General features: G+C 42.0%; 2 protein-coding genes across 2 annotated transcripts in view; one reads left to right on the top strand and one right to left on the bottom strand.

The window, feature by feature from the left end:
* The window catches only part of LOC119909204 (protein eva-1 homolog A), a 76607-nt gene extending 56710 nt beyond the window's left edge, over positions 1 to 19897 (bottom strand). Inside the window, exons 1-2 of the mRNA XM_038727309.1 lie at positions 19603 to 19897; positions 129 to 352 (exon numbers count right to left, since the gene is read on the bottom strand). Of these exons, the coding sequence (XP_038583237.1) occupies positions 129 to 352; positions 19603 to 19711 (333 nt within the window). The 5' untranslated portion in view covers positions 19712 to 19897. The remainder of the gene's footprint in view (positions 1 to 128; positions 353 to 19602) is intronic.
* A 1119-nt stretch (positions 19898 to 21016) lies between these two features.
* Positions 21017 to 23634, top strand: mrpl19 (mitochondrial ribosomal protein L19). The gene is made up of 6 exons (XM_038727302.1): positions 21017 to 21139; positions 21352 to 21475; positions 21610 to 21728; positions 22255 to 22389; positions 22655 to 22836; positions 23084 to 23634. The coding sequence occupies exons 1-6, from the start codon at positions 21061 to 21063 to the stop codon at positions 23303 to 23305; spliced, it is 861 nt and encodes a 286-aa protein (XP_038583230.1). The 5' UTR covers positions 21017 to 21060; the 3' UTR covers positions 23306 to 23634.
* The last annotated feature ends 4263 nt before the right edge of the window (positions 23635 to 27897 follow it).

Below are 27897 nucleotides of genomic sequence, written 5' to 3'. Positions count from 1 at the left end.
GACTTTGAAAAACTTTAATCAATTTTGCCCGTTTTTCAAAAAAGAAGAAAACTAACCATAATGATAACAACATTATAATTTTCAGTCACTAAACCAAACATCAGGAATGTGTGAGCTTAGTTATTTACCTGTAGTGCAGTGGACACAGAACAATATCGATCATCCTCCCGAGCGTTATAAGAACTTAGGAGGGCCTGGTAGGTCTGAGGACACTGTTGGGGGTCAGAGGCGCCTCTTCTTCCATAAAAAGCTGATTGGACGGTGATGGTGGTGCGGGGCGGGCAGCGAACAGATAAGAAGTCTCCGTCACAGGCCTGCTCCGTATAATTCCTCAACACTTTGGACAGGTAACCTATGAGACAGGAAATGCCAAAGCAGTTGTTACCTTTGACCATCACTGAATGCACAAAAAAAAGATTGCATATTGTAGCCCTATAGCATAATTTGCATTACATGTGCAGTACAAGGATCCTACGGCTGTAAAATTTAATTTCACTGAAAACAGCATTGCCCCAATGCCCCAGCTAAATCATCTTTTTTGTTCAATAATGGATTGTTTCCATTGACATTTGGTAGTGCTGCATATCAGCAAGCCCTGACAGATTACTGCCTACATCTAAAAGATGCCTCCAGGGCAGGCCTAGAATGCCGCAACAGCACAGACAGGGTAAAGCTTTAGCTTATTTAGCTGTTAGTGTCAGCCCTCTGGTCATGGCTTTAGCACATACTCTTGTGTTTGATATGAAAAAATACCTGCCAAGGATGATTTTTAAAGCCTGACATTATTACATTTTTTATACAAGGATACAGCACACACATATAGTACCTACTTACTGGAATTTTCTGAGAGCATTTCAAGGCATTGCTAGCTCTAAAAAATGCTACCAGGCTGGGTGTTGGTCATCATATTTATTCATATAGCAAAAAACAATTTAAAATCCACGTGGTTCTGACAGTGTGATGAACTGTTTATTTGAAGCTTCAGATACACCTACCCAGACATCATGCTGGACCTCTCTTTCTTAAAGCTAGTTAGTTGCCACTCTTCAGGCTCAATTTCTATTAGCATGCTTTTTGCCTGCCAGTAGCCTAACCATGTTACTTGCATAAAACAACCAATTGGTATCAAGACCATGAATACAAATATTACATAAACCATTTAATGGAACAAACACCGTGTGACTTTTTATTCTTTCATCTGGGTCTCTAGGCAAACTCTACTTTCCCCTTTAGAGTCTTTGAGACCTGCCAGTCAGCCTGTCAGTCACACAAGATAAGTGAACCCATCACAAAGCCACCATTAACATTCCAGCCTGCACATGAGAAGAAAAGCACAGATAAAGGAGAGAGTTGGTCCACTGGCCACTGTCATATAATGTCTTTCTGGACCTATCTGGACTGTTTATGTGCTGGCTGCAGCAGATGAGAAACAAACACTCTGCTTTAGCTTCTCCGATTTCTGAACTTAAAAACCAAGACAGGCAAGATATCCGGAGAACAATGGCAAAGATTTTGTTAATTATTAAAGTAAGACATTGATATTCAAAAACATTTTAAAAATGTAATTTATCTTCCCAAATTTATCCAGGTCAGTATCTAAATTAAACTCACACTGAAACCATTTAGCTTTTTAAAAACTTGTTCAACAACCGGAAACACCTTCCAAAGCAAGCTCAAGCTTCATTTTAAGTGCTCTGCAAACACATTTACAGAGAAGTCAACACACACGCTCACACACACTTAGTAAGTGGACACACTGTGATTCAATTACCTTTTTTTGGTTAGTGTTTGGTAGGGAAATAAACAGTGTCCCCTAACACACACATTAGGCACGCATGCACGTACACACAAAACGCACACATTGTCCCCCTTATCACCATGGCCACAGTTAAAAGGTGCAAGGAACAAGAGACAGGCTCAGGCTTTGAAAGGTCAGCCTCACTCTAAATGGGGGTGGTTATTAAACCATCATTGCTCACAGTAACAGGTTTCCACCTGCGGCTGGGATGTGAAAATGGACAACAGGTGTACATGGATATTCTATTTTATGGTTTGTTAGAGATTATTTGCATGGTACGTAAAATATTATCAGGATGTGAACTAGAAACTGTCTAGTTCTTGGAATTGCACTTATGGTTTCACTATTGAAATGCTGGTCCTTTCTATCATTGTGAAGCTTAACTAGTTTCTCCCGCTCACGCACAGGTCTGCTTTGCCCGCCACATTCCACAGAGAGAGAGAGAGAGAACTTGGCATTTCCCCTGGCAGCGAGACCTCACACACACACGCACACACACACACGCATACAAAACGTCAACACAAACAACGTGGTAGGAACAAGCCTCGCTGCTTGGCTCTTGAAGCCAGGGTGTGTGGCGTTGGTGTAACAGAATCACATTATTAGGGCTGGTTCTTGGCGAAGCTCCAGTGCCATGAGAGACCACGAGTTTGTGCAGCCCTCCAGTTAACTGAGCCTCCGGTACAGCGGTGTAACCATGGGAACGGCCGAGGTTATAAAGAGGGTGAAACAGAGAGGACCAAAGATGGATGATTGAATTCGCACGGGCCACTTGGAGGAGGAGTTTCTTGAGAGGGGGAACAGTGAGCAACAGTTTGAGCACCGCAAGCACTCCGATACACCTTCCTCCACCCTACAAAGTGGGACTGTAAAGGCAAACAGATTATCTCACACAAACCCTCAGGTGCTTTCCGAAGAATTAATTTCTCTTTTTTGCCATCCCGCCCTCCTCCCACTCTCTCTCTCTCTCTCTCTCTCTCTGTCTCTTCTTTAGGATCGTCACTATTGTTCCCTTCATGCTACCTGTTGACTGAAGCCTCCTTTCAAGGCCAACAAATCAGGAGGGGTTAAGGCACCTGTGTAAACCGCCCAGCCAATGACAGGTGTCCCTCAGAGGCAGAATGCTGAACAATGCTGGAGGAACACCCAGGCGTCTCTCCTTCTCCTCCCTGTTTCTTTTCATGTGGGGCCAGACTCCTTCCTTAACTAGCTCTGTGCCCTTTCCCTTAACAAAAGCACCACACTATTATGTCTGCTGGTTTGTTTATTCGGTCATTAAAAGACAGGAGGTTGCGGTCGCAATGCTGTTCGTGTACAAACAGGTCGCTCTTGTTGTGAACTGGATTGAAAGGCGTGCCAGGTCCATTCAATCCCTGCACAAGCAGCATAGGGATTTGATATAAACATAGACGCAGATGGCTGCACCTGCCTTTTGTATCCATCATCCAACACGGATGTGATCCTATCATATGATGCAACTTAACCTGTCAGTAGGCCAGAATGTCCGCATTTCAGCAGCAATCACAAACCTTCCGCCAATTGTAAAGCTAGAAATAAGAGGCCCTTTGTGATTGTGAGCTCCTCATTTGTGGTCATGTGATGACCCTAAAGCCTGACCCAGCGATGGTGGGGGTCAGGTATGATGGAGATTAGTGATGGGCCGCTGTGTTGTGTCAACATGACACAGAAAGAGGCCTGTTAAAGAGGGCTTTCCTCCCAGGGATTCACTGATTAGTCACAACCTGGTGCAGGTCACATGCCAATATAAATATATAGAGGGTGATTTATTCATGTATTACTTCTTTATAAAGGCTCTCCCAGCTGGAGCCTCCACTGCAATATTACCTGTCTCTCCTTTCAGGTCAGACTGGAAGGAAGCTCTAACTAATTCTCCTCATGGTCCACTAAGCTGAGGTGTTCAGTGTCGGCTAAGAATGAGTACGACAGGTATATCTAACATGAACGGAGGGCAGGTGGGAGGATGAGGAACTGCTTTTGAAAAATGCCACCTCCTCCTATTGGCCGAGCCTGGATAATGAACAATGCAGCACAGCATTAAGTATTACTGGTGCGTTATAATAATGTAGGCTTAATGCTGCTTATTGTTCAGCAGCTTAATAATTTCACACACTTTTATGTTGCTTGTGAAATACTGTTTGTAAAGCCTCTTGCATTAGGCAAGAATGTATAATATTGCTGAATATTATTAGATTATAGCTTAGCTTAATGCCACAAAAGTGCCTGTTTACACTGTGTTTTAGAGATAATCAGCAGGCTGTATGAATAAGAGTTGTAACTGGAACCTCTTTAAATAGATCATGTATGTATAATAAGGATATATCTGTAACACCTCAAAACACATTCCATAGAAACTAAGTAGCCAAGAAGAGCTTGAAAGCTGCAAAATCAAAGGCTGTTTTGTGTTTCATCTGGGAACATTAGGTATTTAGGCATTTACAGCTTCATGACTTTATTGGTGTTATTTTAAGCAAATTATAGCCATGAAACCATCAAATCTTCAAAGATACAGAGCTGCAGGCCTGCTGCTGGAGAAGGAATTCCCTTTAAGTGGTGATTACTGGGAAGAGCGGAGGTTTCCCTCAAAGACGCAGGCAGCGCTCTGGCAACACTCTAGAGGCGGCTGGCGGAGATGGAGAGGGGAAGAAGAGCACGTGAAAAGTAGAGGAGAAGATGAGTGGCGGAGAAGGAAAGTGGTAGATAAAGACACACTGAATCCAAAACAGACACCTGCTAAATAATCAAGCGTTGATTAAAATTCTGAAACGATGTTTGTGGTGACTTTAATTGGATGAGAGAAGAAAAGACCAGACCAGAATACCAGTTATGAAAAAGAGCTGTACAGAGAAAAGAAAAGAGAGCTTTTTAAAAGCAAAGCCACTGCTTACAGGATGTGGCAGCAGAGGTCCAAACGCCAAAACTGGTGGCTTTAGGCCCTGTAGTAATTACTTTTATCCACAGACCACAGAGGCGGCACAAGGGCCTGGAGCACGGCATGGCATTTAGATAAAACAACCACTGGCTCTAAATCATATGCCGTCCAAACTCTGCATTCACCTATTCAGACCTGAACTTTAGCCGAATATATGATACACGAGCCGAATGAGACAGGTTGATGAGGTGGGCTGACATGATATGAGACCTCAAACACGGGAAGGAAAAGGAGCAAAGGTTCACATGGACGCCACAAAAGACACACTGCTGCACAATGGACAAGATGTCAAAGGAAAGCTACGAGCAACTGCTGCTGTAAACATGCCAAGTACAGTCCTCGCTGCTAAGCCACTCCGATTTGGATCTAAAAAAATGCATTCCTAAAATACATCACATTCCTCTGCTTACAATACATCAGTCTCGCTACTATAGTCATGTTTGGATTAGCCTACTTTCTTGCTAACCTCGATATGGGGCAGAAAAAGAGCACAGAGGTATTTTTGCTAAATGCTAAGCAGTTCAATTTTACATAAATCAAAGCAGGATTCCTGTTTAAACTACTCCATGAGTACAGCAAATGGGTAGCTCATTCTATGTTCTTTTAAGTGCTGCAGTTAAGTGTTGAGTGAAACCATCTAAGATTTTGTGCATTCATTTAAACAAACATGCACCAGCTTGCCACTTTGGTACAGAGTTTGCGATATTTGATGGATTGTCCTGATCTAAAGATTTGAAGAGCAACCATTCTGTTAATGCATATCAGAGAATGTGAAGGGGTCCTACATGAATGCAAAACTTTCTGTTGGAACAGTCTTTATTATTTCACAGATTTCTTTCCTATTTGTGAGTGTTCGGGACTGAAATGGGAAAAGTTAATGTCACTGTTTGTGTTATCTCTGTTAGAATACTTACTGAACACGTTAACATACACAGACACATCGCGCACAGTTACTGAATGGGTGGGGGATGTCAGCTGAGGGGGCTTACTCACATGAGGTTAGTCCCCTGGATTTAACCCCACTGAGGACCTAAACAACACAACTTCAAATCCTGTTCCAGAGTATCCTCCTACTCCTCTCCTGGATATAAACCCAGCTTGTGTTTCACACTTTGCTGTCAGACTTCACCTGATCAAACAGAGGCTAATGGGAAGAGTGTTGGGGGAATAGAAGGGAAGAGAAAAACAACATGATGGAGGAAGAGTAAATTGAGAACGGGAGATAAAATGAGGGCTCATACTCATAGCAAGATTTATTTCCATGACATCCAGCCAACAGAGGTGCAACTGACTTGTCATTTTTGATGTAACAAGCTGTGGAGATTCACAGTGGCAAAACCATGTTCATACACATGGGCCATCCGGGTGCATGCAACATTAAGGTCCATCTGTCATCAGGAGAGGCAGCCATATATAGAAAATAAAACAAATTCATGTTTAGGTTTGGTTCACTGATGCACTAAAATTCTTTGGTTTGGATTCCAGACGCAGAATATGCGTGTGTGCTAACATGTTTATCCAATTTTTTTTTTTTTAAATCACCAAGTCAGCTTGCCTCATGGTGTGTATCATTATCCTCAGGCGCGGGTCTCCTTAATTTGTATTTCAGAGCAGCTAACATATCCCTCTTCCTCCCCCAACAGAGAGAGACCGGAGCCTAAGCAGCTGAAATCATTAAAACCAGAGACACAAACACAAACACCCTGCTTGCCCGGTCCGTTCATCCTCCCCGAGATGGCTTATCTTTCTAACACCTACACACACAAACACACACGCAGGCACACAAACACATATGCATATCCCCACAGCGGCATGCTAAGACACACAAACTTCAACCTGGTGAACATAAACAACAAACTCTGACAGCCTTCCCTGCCCCCAGCTTTCCTAAACACTGCTTATTTGTTTGTGCACACCATGGCGTATGAATCCAATAGCAGCAGTGTCCATGGCTAGTTTTCAATGAACGAACAGGAAAGAAAATCTTTAGACTAAAAAGAATTAAAGAGGTAACAAGGCTTTTTTGTTGGAAGATTTTCTCATGTCAATATAACTAATACATAAATGGGTGGAAAGTTAATGGAAAACCCAAAATAAAGTAAGGTGCTAGGCCACCTTGAATGCCCAGAACAGTTTCAGTGCTCCTTTACCAGTGTGACGAACATCATTCTTCCAAAAGATATTCCCTCTTTTGGTGTTTTGATCATGGTGGTGAACATATCGTTCCAAAATCTTCCATGGGAGTTCAATTGGGTTGAGCACAGATTTTTGCCAAACCATTCAGTTTGTGTCCTGTACGTAACGTTGTTATACAGTAATTTGTCACCCACCTGTATATTTGAGTTGCCCCAGAATTAGATATAGGTAAAAAACTGATACCACTTAGAGACTGATGCATATAAACCCCCAGGTTAGTTTCTATGGGTTAATGTGCATCATCTGACCTGGCTGTATGACCATCCTTGCAACTAAATGTGGACACAAAACCAATCGTATCGCCAGAAAAGAAAATCAAAACTGGTTGATTCTGCAAAACCCCGGATTTCATTAAACAATTTGTAAACTCTAGATTTCTGTGATATCTATACATAAGCAATGATTATGGTTTGGTAATACATGTGGTTATGGCAAATACGGTCAGCAAAATAAGAGTCAGGGAAAGTTAATAAATATCTAATAAAAACACAAACTTTAATTGCATTTCTGGGACAAGAGGCTAAACTTGAAATAATGAGTATGTTTAAATAACAAATGTTGGATAACTACAATCAAAATAGAAATATATTAAAAATATAAACTCATAGTTGATGTAATTGATTGTGGCAAAGTCTAGCCCCAGCATAATAAACATGCACATCAAACAGAGTTTAGATATTAGATGAAATGATAGCATGATGTTTGCTTTCATTGTTTCCAGCAACAAGGACTTTTATCTGCCAGGCAAAGAGAGAGGAGATTAAATAGAGAGAACTGGAGGGATGTCACATGCTAAGTCAGACACATATCAGGCGAGGCGAGGAATTCATGCTCTGGAGGAGAACATAACACTACATGCTCTTCTTGCCTGTTCACAACTACACACACACACACACAAGGAAACAGATCCACACGGTGGAAATGAAACCACAAGAGAAGTTTATCTCCAACTCTGGCAGTCAGAGGCTAAGTCATGTTCCACAGTTAATAGCTCAGGTTATCTGTGCTTGCTAACTCCTGCACACGATGGGAGAAGGTCCACCTGTGGGTCTGTTGTCTGAGCTCCTCCTGAGGGGGTGACTGGCTATAAAACATCTGCCAGCCTCTGAGTTGGCCTCATAGTTGGACACTGGCCACTGAGTCTCCACTAAGGAGTCCCCAAAAAACACTGGTCCCACCCAAGCCCTCCCACGACCTCTGTTAGCACGTGCCTCTCCTTGACCCCCGCGGGTCAAAGGGCAGTAGACGAGAGGACGCTTTTACTCTCTCTGAGCATGTGTGTTTTTTTATCATTTGTGGGATGGGATGTGAGAGTGAAGGGTGAAAGAGTTGAGGGGACACAGAGGTTCCGGGAACACCATCCTGTGTGTTCGGTTGCATGTCCAGACACACACAGAGAAAGTGTGTGACAGAAGAGAAGACACCAGAGTGAGAGATATCTGTCATTTTAATGGTCACTTTTACTGCCTGGGAGAGTTGGGTGGCAGCCGGACTGCCCCATCACTAACCATAGCCCAGCAGACACCAGACAGATGCATCAGTGTGTGAGCTTTATTGTCACAAAGTGAACAACAGATGTATCTTTCTACCGCCACTCTCACCACAGCGGACTGGATTTAAGTGATTGTTGGGTGGGGCAGAGGAAGCCTAAGGCTAAGAAAAGGGAGCTTGTGACAGAAAGGTCACAAAGGAATGATCTCCTTTCACTCGTTTTCTCTGCTGTTGTGCTGTTCACTTTCCCCACTTTGAATTAACATGAGTGTTCTTTTAATGATATCCTCTATGTTCCATAAACACAGTGGAGTCTCTTGGATAATTTAACTACAATATAGGTTTATATTATGGCTATCAGTTTTAATTTTACTTTGCAAAACCATGTTTTTTTCTGTCTCTTTGGTATGCGGGAACTTTCTGCCCTTTTTTTCAAATGCCCACAAAACCCCCTTATAAAAAACAGTAAATAGTTTTAATGGAATAATAGCAAGACAGCATACCTTTATCAAGGTTCTAGCATGTGCTGTGAGGAAAAAAGAGAGGTATTTCCTTTAAAAAAAAAAAGGCAGGAGTGGGTGGGCACTGAAAAGCTGAGCTTTTTAGGGAATTAACACGCTTATCGGGTGGGCTGTTCTGTGAAAACAAGCAATAGAACAACTCCTGAGGAGCTGAGGGAGTGAAAAGCTGTCTTCGGCATGTCCAATGAGACTTAGCAGGGAGATCTCCTTCCATTTACAAGAAACACAGACAAATCTGCAGGAATGACCAGACTAAATGTGAAAGCCTTGCTTTATTCATTCAGAGTTTTCCCAGAGAGTTTGTTTTTGCAGCTACCAAGTAACTGGGGTCTCCTTGGGTAAAGGTTTTTGCCTGCTGAATGTCCAGCCTCAATTTGTACAATGGCAGCTGCTACACATAAACCCTTTCCTGTACTACTACTATAACGAAAGATTATTCTCATTGCATATTCATTTATTGGTTAGTGCCTTTTGTGTTCTAAAATTACAAAAACGATGGTAAATTCCCCTCACAGGGTCTGGTGTATGATAGGTCATTGCTTCTCTAGTCTGACAACCACAAAACCCAGACCATGCTGTTAAAATACTATGAAATGGATTAGCCTGTTGAGTTTTCACTTATCCAATAAAATATCAACAAAATGGATTGGCAAAAGATTTTGATAGTGTGCAGAGGATATATTCTAATGACTTTGGTGATTAATGGACTTTTCTTCTTGCATCACCACAAGATTCACATTTGAGGTTTTGAGAGGAAATATCTTAACAACCACTGGATGGATTGCCATGAAATGTGGTGCAGACATTCATGCACCCCTGAGCATGAGTTGTGATACCTTTGGTGATTCCATTGACTTTTGAGCCATCAACAGGTCAAAATAGCAATTTGCCTCAGTACCTTTGTTTTACGACCAAATACCTGCAGAGCAAACCACATTCCCATCAGCCTCAGCTGTGCTTTGTGTTCAGTGCTAATTGGCAAATGATAGCATGCTAACATGCTAACCCAAGTGGTGAACGGTAAACATTATACCTGCTAACCATTGGCAGGCTAACGTCATTGTGACTATGTTAGCATGCTGATGTTAGCATTTAGCTCAAAGCACCACTGTTCTTCAGCCTCGCAGAGATGCTGGCATTTGAGGACAATGTAACTCATTTGACAGCTAGTCTATTTCTGTCAATCACAATTTCTCAATTTTCCCTGTTACTGTACGTAATAATTTTTACAGCACCTTTCATTGTCTTTCAAGTCTTGTTTATGGCGTCTGATTTTTTCTGATATCTAGTCTCTAATCACTGTCACTGAATTTTTGGTCCTGGTTTCAGACTAGCTTGCAGTTGAATAACTCAAAGCCCAACTTCCGTCTTTAGCCTTTATTGAAGGTGCGTCTAGCTCACTGCGTAGCTGAGTACCTATATGCAAAGTGAGGGCAGAAGAATGAATCTCTCACCAACCTGAAGATACTCAAACTGTCTATAAACTGACACAACCAATGGCATCTAGAAGTTCTAACAAGCAATCAGCCAACAACCCAGGATCTTGAGTTATACTGTTAGTAGAGAGGACAGACTTATTAAAAGCGAGCCAACATGCCATGCTTTTGTCATATTCATTATAGGTCTTATCATCCAGCTCTTACAAGACTGTTTTTTTACCATGCTGCAAATGAAACAAATGCAATCTGGTAAAAATGATTTGGGCTTTAACATGGCTAAAACAAGGGGAAATCTCTCTCCCCCTCTCTCCGGTTCCCTTCCCCCTTACCTGAGCTAGCCAGAGGGGCCAGTAAGCAACAGATTAGCAGTGCTTTGGGGAGCAGGCTGCTGTAGCGTGCTGTAATGCAGACTGTCAGTCCGACACAGTTGGGGGGCTACACAATGCCTCCTTGTTCAGACTGGCCCTTCTGTGCTCCACCTCTCTACCTCTCAATCTCTCTCTCTGTCTCTCTCTCTCTTTGCCTCTAGGGGTTTAATCAAACCATAAAAACTAATGACGTTCAAAATGTTCTTTTCCCTCTCCCATACTGAAGAAAGAGGGAAGAGAGGAGAGAAGGATGCAGAAAGGACTAAAAAGGAAGCCAGATCGAGGCGCACATGTTGACTCTTAACCAAACATAAATCAGCTCCCAGGAAACAGAGAGAAAGGCAGAAAAAAAGAGACAGCAGGGAGGAGGAGGGGCATCAAAGCAGGGTCGACATTCTCCGAGATGCAAGAGCAGAAAAGGTGTGTGCACTCGTTTTTGAGTGTGTGTGTGTGTGTGTGTGGGGGGGGGGGCTTGTTGAGCACATAATTCACCAGCCAGCACATAAGTGGGGTGGACACGAGAAAATAATTGCCAGTGCAGACACCCACCAGTCTCTTTCTCAACACTTGTTTCTGTTTATCTGCAGCTCAGTTTCATCCTCGTGTTGATGCAGCCCTCTGTACTTGCAGCAGCAGGTATCACAACTTATCTGATTCTCCATGAGCGTTCTGCTCACAAAGTGAACACAACTTTCTCCAGACAATAAGGGTCTGTGTTTAAAATATGACAAATGAGACGTTCTAAATTAATTACACAAGTGTTGCCTAAACAGAGATAGCAAAGTTGCGAGGGTAGCTCGCTAACTGCAGCTTCACGCAACAACGCCAGGGTGTCACTCAAGAATCTTCTTCACAGATTTCACTGTGTTTTCTTTGCGGCTTCTTACACCTCCCCCACGCAAGAGAGGGCAAGTGCAAACACACACCTGCAATGTCTACATATACATCTTTGCAGTTTAGGACTTAGACCCCCTCCTTCCTCCCCAATAACAGTTATTACTAAAACCAGCTCAACATCTGATTGGCCGATTTGGGTGGTTTTAGGGATCGACAGAAATCTATGCAAAATAATGATTATAATATTAAGGGCTGACTGGTAGAGCAGTTTTCTTCTGATTATAAGTCTTGATTAAGACACACAGCCTCATTCAGCTGGTAGTTAGAACTCCTCCACAGACTGTGTAGGTCATTTTGACTGCAGTCTGGGTTGAAAACGTGACCATCTACTCTCACTAAAATTACAGTGATTGTTTTTGTACAACAGCCTGTCTAAGCCCTCAGTCAGCATACAGATAACACACATTATAGTCTGGTATATTGCTGAGACACTCAGTTCACACCTGTAGTTTATTCGACTCGGATTATGGAGGGAAAAAAAGAGATAAAATTGTTGCCTTTTTGTTCTAGTTCGGTTTGTGTTCACACTGATTTCTCACAACCAAGAGCTATAAACACACAAGTTACACAGTTGGCTACTGTCACCCCGACTGTCATGAAAGAGCTTAAAAAGATGTAATTGCCTATGAGCATTCTCTAGTATGATTAAACTGCAACTCAAAAACTTTAGGAATATGACAAAAAGGTACATTAATATTATCAAGGGATGACTGTGCAGACAGTCACAGATTGCCTGTACTGTTACTTTCAGCTGTTTTCTCGCAAATACGTGGACGTTAAATAAATAGAAAATATGAAACGGCCGAACATTAGATGACACGAGCGCTGTAACGTTACGTTGCCATGACTGAAATTACTTGAAGGCAATGAAGAAATACTTATTACTTAGTATTTTATAAAATAGATTTTAACGGACTATGTGTCCTCGTGTTGATAATATTAATGTTTACTGTCTGCTACGTAGCAGAAGGGAGTTACAAAACTCAATTTCACTCTATAACTTGTTGTACTGTGACAATAAATCTACCTAACCTAACCATAATGTGCCGTGCTTGTATGCTTGAGACAGAAAGTAAACAGGATCTGCGGTGCTACCGTCAGTGCTCCGGGATACTTTCACTTCACTGTTCATGCTGCTTCACGTCAGGCTACGCCGTAGGTGACGGCGTAGGGTAGGGGGCTACGCAGAGGCTATGCCATCAATTTGACGAAGAAGTATAAATTGCACTTAATGCGAGTCGACGTATTTATGTAATCGATTACGTCGACAAATCGCTTCAGCCCTAAAATCCACCAGAGTGCGCTTCCAGGATATGTGTGAAAGCACCCTAAATGATTAACTATAGGTAGTGAGATGAAACTTTGTCATCCTTAGGCTACTAATGATTTTACAAGACAAAATCATTTCCACAATAAACATTCTACAATTTTATCTGCTGTTTATCTAACAATTGTTTTATTTAGATTTTTTAAAAATGTATCACACTTTAAAAGTAACAGTAGCTTTGCACAGAAATTGCAAAACATCATCCAAAATCAAGCTCATTGGGCACAAAATCAGTGCTTTTTATTGATATATAACACACTGGTAATGCTCAAAGTCAAAACCTTCACTGATTGCCAAACTGTTTGCCTGACAAGGCAAGGACATTACTGACATACCGGGACTTCATTTAATGTAATATTGCACCAACAGCAGTCAAATTATTTATTCAGCATTACCTCTGTCAGGATGTGCTCTCTTCCCGCACATATCTTGGCAATGAGACAAAAGCCTATTTTGATTGGTGCACGTTAAAATCGCTTATATGCCAGGACTTGAATCAGTTGACACAAAGCTCGCTTTAAAGGCTACATCTACTTTTCACATTAATCCTGTCGACGTGTTTGTGTTCAATGCTTTGTCCTGTTATTCTGGAATTTCTGTTAGCAAAATTATTGTTCCAGTAAAAAAAATTAGATATGAAATATGATTCATTAAAAAGTTGTATAATATAGATCCCAACAATTCAGTTTTTAAACACTGGCTTTGACTTTGGTGAGCTTTGGTGTTTATTACAGTGATGTGAGATCATTTAACTGAAGAGTTGTTTCCTGTTCCTGTAAACATCTCTCCTCACTAACACCACATTGTTGTTCCCCGACATGATGTCAAGCTCTGCCTTATGTGTGTGTTTGTTTATGTGCTTTTTGTATCCAGGGGGAGGGATGTACACAGTAGGTCATGTCTTTCATTGCAATCATATTGTGCCAGGCCAGACTTCCACCTACAATTACAAACACACACCCTACAGAGGCGCTCACACACATCCAGAAGTTGTCTACATTATATCTCCAAGCTGTCTGCACCCAAACCAGCGTCGCACAGCTATTAACACTGCATGTCACACAACACACACACACACAAGTAAATTGCTGGATATGTTTCAAACCTCTGCAATAAATTTTTTGCCTTTTTTCTAGACTTTTCTGTAATGTGAAGCTGGACAAACCTCTCTCTCAGTTACCGCCGGGTTTAAAAAGCTGGTTTTCTTTAAGATCCAGCTCTCAGTTAATAAAATACCTGAATCAATTTATATCACACTAACAAATGTCTTATTGAATCTCACACTGTATCCTCTCCCTCATTTTTGCTGGTAAGGAGCAATGGACTAAATATAAATCCATCCGTTTAGTTCTCTGAGATGTAGATATTATCTGTTAATTTATCTTTAACTTTTTGTTTGTTACGTATGTTTTATGAAAGCAACACCTAAATGGATTTAATAAGGGAAACAATTAAGATTTGATAAGCTGATTCTAACCTAGATTCAGATTTGATAAAATGCTAACAAACCCTAACCAAATCCTTCTGCAGCTTGTCTCCTGCCTATAAAGAATTTCACTGGATTTAACATATCAATAAAGGATTATAGTTCAAACCTGAAATCACTTGGGTGGTGCTTCAAACATTTTATATATTCAGTCTGTGGCAAAACAATGCATGATATAAAATAATCCACTCCCTCATTGACACCCAACAACTCTGTGTGTTGTGAAATTTCTTGACAATTCACTCCTTTGAGAACCTGGTTCACAGAGACTATTCTTTGAAACGCGGCACCCCCTCTCTATTCAGTTGGAGAGAAAAGCAGCCTTGTGCCAGGCCCTCGCTGTCTGCCTCGCCGCCCGCCTCCACCCGCAGTAGACAAAACAAGTGGGAGGCAGGATTTGTTTAGACAGAGCTCACCTGGCACACACAGACACAGAAACAGTGATCAGGCGAGCCCTGGGGCCAAGAGAGGAGAGCACGGGGTTCAGTGTGCTACACTTATCCAGGGCCACTCAAAAATCAGAGCGGATTAAGATTTGAGGGGCCTCGAGTAGTGCTCAGTAATAGGTGGAGGGGTGTGTTTGTGTGTATGTGTGGGAGCAGGCAGTTAGGGGTAGCCTAATCCAGGACATGCCCATAGGGTACTAGCATAGGTGGATTTGTGTGTCTGGTGTATGTGTTGGCTACGGTGTCAGGCAGCTTAGAGCACTTGCCCATAGGGAAGCAATCAGCTGATCTGTCACAGAGAAAGTCAGGAATTAGTTTAAAATATCCATCATAATTTCATAGAACCAAAAGTGACAAATTCATATTTCTTGTTTTTTCCAACAGTCTAAAACCCGCAAATACTCAAGTTTGCTATAATTTGAGACTTGGGAAATTAGCAATTCCTCACATTTGAGAGGCTGAAGGCATCAAATGTTTGCTACTTTTGCTTGACAAATGATTTAAACGATTAATCATTTATGAAAAGGCAAATATTTCTAGACAGATACTTCTGGGTTTCTGGGAACACTAATATGTCTTTTCATCAAAACATTTACCGAAGAAAATCAGAAGTTCTAAATGCAAAAACATCAATACTGATAAAAAATAAATATTTCATCCTTAAAAGTCGACAGTGGTCAACATGTGTGACTGGGTCCGACAGGGGGGAATGAAGAATAAGATGGACGATAACTCCCCCTAAGTATTCACACACTCAGTTACGATGGGTTGACCTCAGTTGACCCCTTGGCCCCTCAACAGCCTCACATCCCATTGACTGGGGTAAAATAGGGTTCTGCCTGCGGGGTTTATGACAGAGAAGGAGAAGAAAAGTCGCTTCACTGTTACCCTTTGGCAGTGTCATATAGTTTATCTGATTAACAATGGAGCTATTCAAAAATGTTCTATGGTAGGGCTGAACAGTTAATTGAAATATTATCAAAATCACAACATAGTAAGTATCATATCCAAAGCGCAGCAGTTGCAATTTTTTGGTAAAGGTAGGTAAAATGTGTGACAAAACAGAGTTATAATGAAGTACTGCAGTGCTGCAGAGATGCCTCGGCCTACAATTAGACCGGCTTGGTCTAATGAAGGTCAGTTCAACCACAACTCTCTCTCTCTCATACACTCTCTCACTTCTCTTCCTGCCTCCAACAGTTGACTATGGGCATTCTCACTTAATTTTCCAATCAGATATTACCACGATTAGCGAAAAATGTAGTCACCGTGAAACTTAAAATCTGTTCTCTCCACTGCTGCCGGCTGTCATTTCAGTACGAATTGCTGCAGCCCTCCTCCACCCCCTTCCCCTCTGCTCCTAAGATCCAGGCTCAGTTGAAGCTCAGCAGAAGTCCTCCTCATCACATCCAGAACCTCAGCATTTCCTTCATCCCTTCATCAATACCACCAGTGTCAAGACTTCACCGTGGGGATTTCTATACTCTACGGCTTCACCACTCCCATTAAATACCACGTCATTTCAATGGGGTCTAATCACCTATGACTTTTCACATTCTAATATTCACTGGATCATATGTCAATAAATTGTTCTTGATCACTCAGTCAAGTCTCTCATGACTATATTGGCTTTATTCTGCAGTTGAATAAATCATACAGTCTGTGTTTTGTTTGAGATGCTCTCATTTAAAAGGCCTGATGGAGCAAAAGCTTGACTCATGTCATTGTCCCGGCTTCTTTCCAAAAACAGTCCGGCATTCATCGCTTCACTTTTTCACCGGCACTGCTATGTGTTGACAAAAATAATAAACTGTTTACTGTCAATGTCAGCTGATAGCGGCATCCAGCAGGAGACAGGAAAGCAGACATGACAGCTAGTACTTATGCTCACATAACTAGACACATCTGCCTAAAGGCACTAAGAACAAATGTAACCTGTAGTCATAGATATGAGTGTAGGGCTGCAACTACCAATTATTGTCATTATCGATCGATCAGCAAATTATTTTCATGATTGACTTTCATATGGTGTGGAAAACATCAGAAAAAAGTGAAAATACACAATTTCTTGAAGACCAAGGCAAAGTCTTCAGTTTGCTTTAACTGTTTAACCAACACTCAACTCCCAAATTGTTTACTAAAACATATACAAGCAACATATACTGACAACCGACAGGCAGGCACTTTTGCTCTCTAAATGATGTTAACAAATTAACGATGATCAAACTAGTTGCAGATTTATTTTCTGCTGATCCACTGATAAATGAATAAACAAATTGTTTCAGCTCTGTTTTAGTGTTAAAACAAGGAAGACATCGTCTAGTGTTTGTTGAGAAGTGGGGTCTGTATATGCATAAAAAAAGCAAAGAAGCATGACATCCATATCTGGTAATGGATGGTTTGCTGCTACCCGTCTGATAAAAGAACAGTTACATAACAAGCTGAACGCTCATCACATAACTAAACCTAAGCAAATACATACAGGAGAGGGGACAATAAAGTTGCGTATTAGGTTCTATGAATTCAACACAAAGATCAACAAAGGAGTATTGATAACTTAGACAAAACAAAGAGCATTAATTAGCCAGCTTGCTAACTTTACCTCTGTTAGCCTAGGGGCCCTTAAGTGTTGCACAGCTCATTCCATACCTCTAATTAGCTTTTCAGACGCCTGTATAATAGAAGATGATAACAGGGGGAGACGGAATTAAATTACCCACCAACATAGTTTGTTTCCATTTCTCTAGTAGGCTCAAAGCCGCTGATGAAATATAAATCTTCCATTTCACCAGTTGTCGGCAAACAATGCTAATGCAAGTCACAGAGAAGCATGAAGTAAAACTAGCACGTGAAAACACTGAATTATCTTTTACTACTGTAAACATTCCTTTGGAAATCAACAGTTGGCTCCATTGGGCTGACCATCACTGCTCCAGCCACATGACTGACAAGAGGTCTGACTGACAGATGTAAGATCTAAACCTACTGCTTTTGTCACCCTGCACCCTGCCAGCACCTGTCAATCAAAGTGCTCCTCTCTGTCTCCAGGGAGACTCCAGCTCGAGAATGTGAGGACTGAAGGATGTGTTTGTCCCTGAGGTATTATGATTTCTTATTTTGTTTCACCATGCTTGGTCAGCATTTTTGTAAAAGCATGTTGCACAGAGTCCCTGATGGGCACACAATTATGCATCTGGGGACACAACACCGGCATCCCTTTGGGGCATATAGAAAAGAAAAACTGATCTCAGGTACATGTAAAGCAAAGGGAGATCCCAACATGACAGCAGTGTTTCCTTCCCACCCCCCTAAGGAGCAAAGTTACCAAGAAGGTCCAGAGGAAAACTGGAAATGTTGCACCAAAGCTGAGATTTCAACAAATTAACTCTTGCCTGTTACACAGTATTTGCATAATCATGTCTAAGCCGGGGTATTGGTAAACCTCCCCGGAGCAGCGGAAATCTGGTATCAGCTGGTCTTTTAGTTTTCCCTTCTTGCTTAATTATCCGCCATTTGATCTACAAGGACACACATACATGGCAATTACAGAAATGTAACCCTGTTAACAGCCCTCACTACATCATGATCTTTAGCAGCTCATTAGGCAGCAATATGGACACATGCAAACAGCAATCATACACAGAGGGCCTGTCACATACATCTGCTCTTTAGCACCTTTCCCCATAGTGTTAGCCTGCTCAATTCGAACCATTAGACCCATTAGAGCCCAATTAACACCGCCACAAAGCTCCCTTCCTGTTTTATGGCACTATAAACAAAACTTGCAGGCTTGCCCTGGGCTCAGCAAAGCTCAATAGCTTGAATGCAAGGCAGAATAACTCATTAGTTTAGTAATATGCTGCCTGTTTCTTAGTAGATATGAAAGATAGATTATATCACACCGGACTACACATAAACCTGAGGTAGGCTACTTTGCATTTCCGAGGCACCGATATTGAGCAATTGCATTGACTTTACCTTTCAACTGATTGTAGGCCTATATGAAGCACCGAAAATCATAAAAAAAAAAAAACGGCCCTATAGTCGGCATTTGCTTTCTTCTCTGAGCTGTAAATCTGTAGCAAAGAACTTGTCCTAGTCTAGACAATAGGTGCCATCTAGTAACACATTAACCATATTATCTCATTTATCTCAATTGCATCAATGGGATATGTGTTGCAGATCTATGCTGTAGCCTACTGATAAACAAATCCTCAATCCCTACAGCCAGATGGCTTTAGTAAAGGAGAACCTGTTGTTTGAAATGCCCTTTGTGGGTCATTCTTCACAAACAGTGTCAGGCATGGGCAAAAGATAAGCACAATACGGGTATTTTCCGCATGTTTAAGTTGTGTTCTACTCGGTTTATAAAGCAAACATCTGAGTCTGCATACCGCAGCACGCCAGACGCACGGGTCGTCCTGAGAGGAGTAGTTGATGCGACACTGAAATCACTTCTCATAATCATTTTTGGGAGTCGTGCGCAACAGTTTAAAGCACGCGTAATGACTTATCATATTTTTTCCTCTTCAAGGGTGCAAATAGTAGGCTATAACTCTCAGGCGTAAAATGGCACATGCGGGATAAAAACAAGTGCTGGTCATCTGAACATGCTGCTGTGTCATTGTTTGGAAAACAGGACTGTAGTATACAAAGCACGAGCACACCATATTAATTCCCAACCTGTGAAGTCTGAAGAGCCTTTCGTGAGGTCGCAGAGTCCGGTCATACACGTTATTCCCAACAGGAGCGCACAAGTGACGGCTGAGAGAGTCCCATCTGAGAAGAACATCCTTGACGCCTCAAAGTTTTTGAGTTTCTCCGTAGCATTAGAAAGTCCAGCAGTAGCATTTGGGTTTCAGGTTCTGTGTCGCATGCAGAAGATGTGCGGTCCCATGTCTTTAGTCTTCCCTCATCCTCCCACCGCTGTGAGACCGGGATCGAGGTTCCTCTGGGCTGGAGCAGTTGACTGCCCTCTGAGTGCATTTCTAACTGCGTGTTGTGTTGTGGAGGCAGCCCACCTGGAGGACCGCCGCGCCCCTGCATGGTCTCAAAGACCCAGAGTTCCCTACCAGACACATGCAGGCTGCTATTGGTTTTCTGTGCAGTCTGTAATCTCTAAGAAATAATTTAAGTAGGCCTACATTTAGTCTACTCTGCTGAAGCAGGCTAATGTAGGTTACTTACCAATTTTGAGGTAGCCCCCTCATTCCATTTAATTCTACTTTACACCTCTGCATTTCAGTTTCAAATATTGTAGCTACTCTCCACTACATTTAATTCACTGACAGATCACTGATTAAAGATTTTGCATGCAAAACACAAGATTGTAAAAAATCAGTAATGATAAACCAATTATATAGCACTCTGAAAGGGCCCATTCTGTCCCCTAATACTTACTTTTGATAATGTATGTCATATGTGTTAATAGCCTGCATTTGTGCTTCTAAGTAAAATACGGATGCAGGGCTTTTCCTTGTAATGAGGAATACAGTACATATAGTGTGATATTACTAATTTTGCTGATAATCTAAATTGTTCATCCACCACTATTGAATTCTTAGTGGATTAAAGGTAAATGCGTTTAAAAAAGCTGTCTGGGATCATCCATAAATGCAGAAATTACGCTTAAATAATCATCATCATTAGACAAAATACCATCAACACTGACATAAACTGTAGGGGTTATTAAACGCAACATTTTCCATTTGCTCATTAATCGCTCTGGTATAATGGAGTGTAAATCATACAAAACAGGTTGTCTGTGAAGATTCTCAGTCATCCAGGTCATAGTTAGAAGGTTAAAGTCAAGGGCAACTGGACTTGGTTGACAGGTTGGCTATCACTCTCATCTCAATAAGTAGTCTTTTAATTTAATTGAACTTTTATTTTAGTATTTAGGTGCCACTTCTTTTTTTTATTGTTCCTACGTTTACCCTAGAAATAGGCTAGGACAAAATGAGATTATGTATAACCATTGACTGTATAAAAAGTGTATGACCCTACGGTCTAACCGACGAAACAGTTGCGCCATCTTGTGGACAATGGACAACATTGCATATTCGTAAAGAATGGCGTTTCAATACTATTTGTCCTACACGGTTTCCGTAAAAGTTCGCATGTGACCACAGAAGGTCAGTCATGGCTGCCTGCGTAAGAGTGCTCGATAAATGCATGTTTTCACTGAGGTTGTTACGAAACCTCCAGCTCCAAAATGAACGTAAGTTAACAGAACCGTCTCTCTTTATACTTTTCTCTGTTATACTTTATAATTTGATGTCAGGCTTCGAAGATGTGTAGCGCTTGTAACGTTAACGTATCCACAGACTCTGAGCTAACGTAGCTAATGTTAGACCGAGCTAGCAAGATTTAACAATCTAACATCTAGAAATAACTTACTTGATGAATGTCTTACTTTCTTGTTATTTCCAGGGTTGCTCTCCACGTCTGTGTGTCGCCCTGCGCCGGGAAACAATAGCGAGCAGCCACCGAAATTCACCCCTCCATCTAAACCTGTCATCATAGATAAAACACAGACTGCGGCATCTCTGCGACAGTATGTTTCTTTTGTAAAGCAGAAACGACACCAGAGTCCTAAGTCTGACACTCACAGACACGCATACTAACGCTGCATACTTTGTAAATTGTGTGTATTTTTTTTTTTTTTAAAGTGTTGTCTGTCTCTCTCAGGTTTCTGAGCCCAGAGTTCATCCCTCCCAGACAGAGAACAGACCCTTTTAAATTTTCCATTGAGAGGAAAGACATGATTCGCAGGAGGAAAGTTCTCAACATACCTGAATTTTACGTAGGTAAGAAAATTATCCAGGGGTACATTCCCACTGGTGAGGTGAGAGGGTTAAGTTTACCAAAACCTGGAGAAGGTCAGTGACACTTTTCATTTCATCAAAGTTAAAGCAGCCACATTCTGGACAAAAATAGTTGTACTATAACTAGTCATTCCAACTGTCATGCTACTATCGTGCTTCAAGAGACGAAGACAGATTTACCCCAATCTTTGACACTATTCACTGGTTTCCTTTCAATTTTAGAATACGTTTATCTCATCTGTGATTTGTTAACCCCCCCATGATCCAGCCTGCTTTGGCCTGAGATCCTCTGGCAATTCCTGCATCTCAACTTGGCATAAAGGGTGACTAGACTTTTGCTGTCTGGGTCCCTCACTTGTGGAAATGAATGCCTCGGGGTGTCAGGCATGCACAGCAGCAGTGTCCTTAAAAACCCTTTTTAATCTCAAGGCATTCTCCTATATATGTGTGCACATAAAGTCTATTGTTTGCATTATAAGTTAATTTGTGTCAATTTGACCGTTTTCAGGAAGTATCCTGGCAGTGACCATGGCCGATCCCAATGCCAATGGGAAAACTAACCGCTTTGTTGGCATCTGTATCCAGAGGGGTGGGAAGGGGCTTGGAGCCACATTCGTCCTGAGGAACATCATTGATAACCAAGGTGAGCTTTATTTAAGTACTGGTCTAACAAAGGTTTACTGAATGTCACATAGACTGTGGCATCCCAGTCTTGTGGCATTAATGGAATTTTAAGCAAGACTATATTAAATGTTATTGCAAATGTTAAATTATATAGCTTTTCCCTGTTACATCTGCCCTCCCTTTCTGTTCATATTTGCCTATGATTGTTAGGGTTTCTCCTGTAGTCAGACAGTATGTTGTATCAATGATGTACTTCTTGGTGTGTGTGTGTGTGTGTGTCTCAGGTGTGGAGATCTGCTACGAGCTGTACAGCCCTCGCATCCAGAAGATTGAGGTGCTGAAGCTGGAGAAGAGGCTAGATGACAACCTGATGTATCTGAGAGACGCTCTACCCGAGTACAGCACTGTGGACCCGGACATGAAGCCTGTGCCCTTCTCCCCTACTGGAGAGGTGCCTGTCAACAAGGTGAGAGAGCTTCTAATTTATAACAAAGAGCTGCATTAAATGGGGCTTCTCCAAACTCATCTGTTGTATTGTTAAAACTATTTTTATAAAGCTTTTTGTGCAATTGTTCATAATAATACAGATATTATTTCTAGCGATGTGAAAAGGTGCCTTTGGTAGACAAAGCAAGCAGACAAAGCAAGAAAGAAAGAGGAACGTAGTAAAAATACAGCATTTAAATGATTTAGCATTTCTGTCTATTCAACAGATGAAGGTAAAGATGCGCCCAAAGCCATGGTCCAAACGCTGGGAACGACCGAAGTTCAACATCCAGGGCATCCGCTTTGACCTGTCCCTGACCCCAGAGCAGATGGAGCATGCCCAGAAGTGGGCACAGCCTTGGCAGGAGTACGACATGCTGAAGGAGTACGACACCTCCAAACTGGAGGAGCAGCTCCTCAGTGAGGTCCAGCAGGAGATGAGCAAGTGAGGAAGATCCTCCTATAGCATTCTTCAGTTTGACCATCAACAGACCTTTTTCAGGAAAAGACTGGAATATGAGGTCCGCGTGGACGTGGACCACGCTGCTGGATTGTAATCAGTTTTGAATTAATCCAGATGGTTTACCACAGCCACACCAGTGTATATGAGGAGCCAATATGGAAACTGGTGTTGTATTCTGAGGAGTCATGCTGCCGCCTTTTTGTCTCGTCAGTCTACTGTACAATGGGTTTCCAATGTCACTGGCCTCAGTTATGACATTTACCAGTATGCAGATCCATTGAGTGGTTTCTAAAATAAAAGCTATTCAACGCCCAAGCTTTTGAATTATATTTTGTTCTCCCAAGAAATGTATATGTTTGTTTGTGTTTTGACTATTGCTAGGTCTTTGGGTTTGCTATTAGGCCACTTGCGTGCCTGTAATTGCTATGGAGTAATGAAGTCTTGACACTAGGTGGTACTATTCCTCTATATATGTCACATGAAGCTTGCAGTTGCACAAGCAAGCCTTTGTTGTGTCCCACAGTGTTTTGAGGGAAACAGTGTAAATATTGTTAACAGTTTATTATCTCAGTTAAACAGATAATGACTGGCATGTTTCCAAAAACGCAGGTTTCCTGAATTGTCTTATTTAAAACGTGAAGAAATTCTTTTTACATTGCACATATTCCAGATTTGAGTTTAGATTTTAACTTCCAAATAAATCAGTAAATCTCAGTAAATCCCCAGTACCCTGCACTTTGCAAAAAAACAACCCTGGGATTCAGGGACCATACACCAAGGACACCCGGTAGTGTTTTACTGTTGTGGATGGAAAATTGTGGTGTTGAGATGGTATGTTAGAGCGTCAGTTGGGTAGTATAAAAACACACTACTCCTCATGTTATGTCTGCTGTGTGTGTGTGTGTGTGTGTGTGTGTGTGTGTGTGTATAAACACGCTGAATGAATCCCTGCACCCTAATTTCTCCATATTACAGGATGAGACGCAGAGAAAATGGTCTCTAATACAGGAGTAGCAGATGTTTACTGAGCTCATTATGGACCACACAGATTTCCTGTGTGGATATACGGAGGAATACAGTGTGATTATTCCTGTTACATTCAAGGTAATGTAAGAAATGCAGTTAAGAGCTTTTAATGTCAATATACAGCAATTGTTGGGTAGAGTGGATCATATTATCCAAATTGCCAAATCCGCACCTGTTGAACAATGTCTTGTCTTGAGTCTCACTTCAGTGTTAGTCCAATTATTGACTCTGCACCTAATTTACTCTGTGCCCAGTCAGACTTGACCTGCAGCAAAGAAAACCAACTCCATCTGCTTCTGTGTACAGTAGATCGAGAGCCTGTCCTGCACATTGTCATTATACAACCCACTGAACCAGCTGGCCCTTTCACCTTTTCATTTTTCACTCTCAGTATTTCTGTTTGGGACTGATTGATGTTCACATGTGGAGGCGGTAACAGACATGTTTATCCTACAGCACATTGCAGAGTCTTTAGAAGCATTCCACGGCGACACCACTGGACTGGTAAACCAGTTTAAACCACAAAGTTACTCAGTCTGAGTTACTGCAGGAAACTTCCTGCCTGTGTGTGTGTGTGTCTGTAAGTATTTCAGGATTGTAATCTCAACTGTACCTCCCATGCCCTCGGGTTGACTTCTGTGCACCTGGAGTGAAGTTAAAGCCCCTTGGCTGGGAAAGGAGATGAAACACCAGTTCACACACACGGCGACTTGCAGACAGGCTATCACATCAGCCTTCAAAGACAGACACCTCAAACAGTGCCAACTATAAATGTCTGGGACAGCCTTTCTGTCAGTCCTCATGTGAAACAAGATATATGCGCCTTTCACAGTGGCGTGGTATTGGGGTGGGGCATGAAGGTTTGAGGAGCCCACAATCCCACCCCTCAATAACAACCAACTGTAAAGCATGGTGGGCTGATGATAGCTACAGTGCCACACCACTATGAAGGTCAGTGCAGGAATGTAGGGAGGGACACACTCCTCTAATCTGTCTTCCTCCCCTTCGCTGGTGCTCCCATGACCTTCATCTCTTTCTCTCTCTGAGGGAGGAATAGTGCCGGCTTTGAAAAGGAGCCAGGTTGATGAATTTGAGAGGATGTGATACAGGGTGTGCAGCAACTCCCACAGGTTGAGATTTTGGGGTAATGTCTTCCACTGGGCCAACGCACTAAACGCTGATCCACTCTCGCAATCTTTCAGTGCGTTGATCTCTTAACATCTCTGTCGCTGTGTGATTTCTTACTCTCCTGTCTGCAGGACTGGGGAAATTAGTTTCACTCTCTCTGCCTCTGCCAGGGATTGTGAACTGTGTTTGAGCTGTCTTTGTGTATGACAAGTGCAACGGGATACTCGGCCACCCATAGGCCCCAGGTAAATTACACCCTGTCACTGTGTGTGTGAGTGTGTATGTGTACATGAGTGCATGTGCGTGTGTGTGTGTGTACATGAGTGCATGTGTGTGTGTGCTACCCAGGCCACCCGTAGTCCTAGGTAAATTACACACTTGAGTTTCACCATATGTTTCTAGTGAAACGACACGACCGTCTGCTCCTCTCCGACTGTCCCATGGGCCTGTCGGTGGCTCCTGCTGCCATCACTCTCTCTTTGTTACACACTCACACGGACAACCTGACAGTGCGACAGCTGTTAGGAAACATTACATTGCAAGCAGCTGATGCCTGAAGTTGAACAGGCACACATCACAGTCATTTTAATAATGCGATCCTGTGTGAAGTGGGTCTGGTAGTGCTGCCAGGGTCAAGGGTTCATTTCCAGTTGAGGCCAAGCATCCTAAAAATGTATGGATAAAAGTGTCCAACAATGTCCATAGCGCAAGGGTGACTGCACAAGACAGGGCTGGAGTCACTTAAAAGAGTAGCAATTTAGTATGGGGCTTTCACAAAGTTGAAGCATTTAAGAGAGAGACAGAAAATGAGAGATTATAACCAAAGCAGCAGAGGCCTAGATATCCTGACTTTTAGCACCTAAAATGGGTCACGCTCCAAAAATACTGGATCCTACACTTAAATAGATTTTAGATTTGTTATACCCTCCCTGCCTGTGAAATGCCCATGTCTATGAATCTCCATGACCTCACTTTGTAACGCAGGCTTTCAGGTCAAGTTTTGTAGTCTTAAACCCAAGTTGAGATATGTGAGTGATGTCACCTGAGGAATTTTCTCCGACTTGAAAAAGTTCCACAGACGACGTTATACATGTGTTTTCACAGGTACACCCTGTGATTAGTACATAGACATGACATGTAAAATTGGTGGAGTGCTTCTTTTAAAGCAGAAAACTATATCATTATATTCAAGATACACTTTCTGATATTCTATATTTTACTTATTGTCAATAAATACCAAGAAAATACCAAAAACCAACAATGATTTGATCCTACTAATAAGTGTTGCTTGTGTAGTCAAAGTACGATGTAGCCTATTGCCGAATAGCTCAGCTGTGTCCACAATCTATTAAAAACCCACCAATGAGCCATTTTGGTATTTCTTGTTGATGATAACAAAAATATGGAATCTAACTGTTATCCTTTAACATTGGCAGCTGGATGAGTGACGGGATGCATTGCTTGGAATCTGTTTAAGGTTGCGATTACTTGCCCCATCACTGCTGTGTATTACCCAATGTGTTCCCGAGAAGTAAAAAGCTGAAGAAGCTTTAACAGCCTGGGCTGTGATAAATAGCAGCCCACGGTCATATGATCAGAGGAACACTGTGACCAGACCTGAGGTGAAAATAAATCTTAAACCTTTTGTTTGAAGGTAATCCAGTCAGATGTCAGAAAATCACGGAGGCTGTTTCAATTTTAGATCACACGTCTGTGTGTCCCATACTTTACAGCAGGCGAGTTAAAATGTTAAGGAAGTGTAATAAGTAATCTATGTAATACTGCCTGACAAAATGTACTTGATATATTCTATGCCTGGAGGCTATAAGCATTAAGATGAAAGGAAAAACAAGTCAAACAGCAACAAATTGTGTTTCCGAGACTTTCACTCACAAACTTATTATGCATTGACACGGTGTCACATAATGTTTCTGCCCAGCCTTAACAGCATTCCTGCACGTATTTAGGTCACAGCTGTTTGAATTTGTCCTTTATATTTATGTGTTGTCTTCAGTCATATTTTGTGTATTTTCTTCTTTTAGGATGTCCCTGTCCACGTGCTCCACAAGATAAGAGCACCCAAGGCTGTTTGATGCATTCTTCACATTTCCTTGGTATCACTGCGTGTTCTTGCCAACGCCAGTGTGTGTTTTGAAGTGCGCTTTAGCTTTAAAGCTCAGGACATGGAAGCCAGGTCATAACACAGCACGTTATTCGTTATGGTGGGCTGCTTTTCATGTCGGGTCATGATGACCCTGCCTGGTACAGCCATGTGGTCTGAAAGCAGGTATCCGCTTTAATGTGAGGTAGAAATGTTGTGGTAGAAAAATGAGCAGTTTCATTTATTTGCCTCTGAGGGGCGCCCTCATCTTTGTCTCCTTACTACTACTGGTGTAGGGCTCCCAGTACCCTTGCACAGCTGGT

The sequence above is a fragment of the Micropterus salmoides genome, unplaced genomic scaffold (assembly GCF_014851395.1).
Source record: "Micropterus salmoides isolate LMB-PRFRI ecotype aquatic unplaced genomic scaffold, ASM1485139v1 Ms_hic_scaffold_18, whole genome shotgun sequence".
Lineage (NCBI taxonomy): Eukaryota > Metazoa > Chordata > Actinopteri > Centrarchiformes > Centrarchidae > Micropterus > Micropterus salmoides.
This window is presented reverse-complemented; position numbering and strand designations above follow the sequence as displayed.

What these genes read in the sequence shown, in the direction of transcription:
- mrpl19 (XM_038727302.1), top strand. Translation starts at nt 21,061, where the DNA reads ATGGCTGCCTGCGTAAGAGTGCTCGATAAATGCATGTTTTCACTGAGG. An exon ending in CATACCTGAATTTTACGTAG is followed by an intron (nt 21,729 to 22,254) that starts GTAAGAAAATTA and finishes GACCGTTTTCAG; the next exon opens with GAAGTATCCTGGCAGTGACC. An exon ending in GAACATCATTGATAACCAAG is followed by an intron (nt 22,390 to 22,654) that starts GTGAGCTTTATT and finishes TGTGTGTCTCAG; the next exon opens with GTGTGGAGATCTGCTACGAG.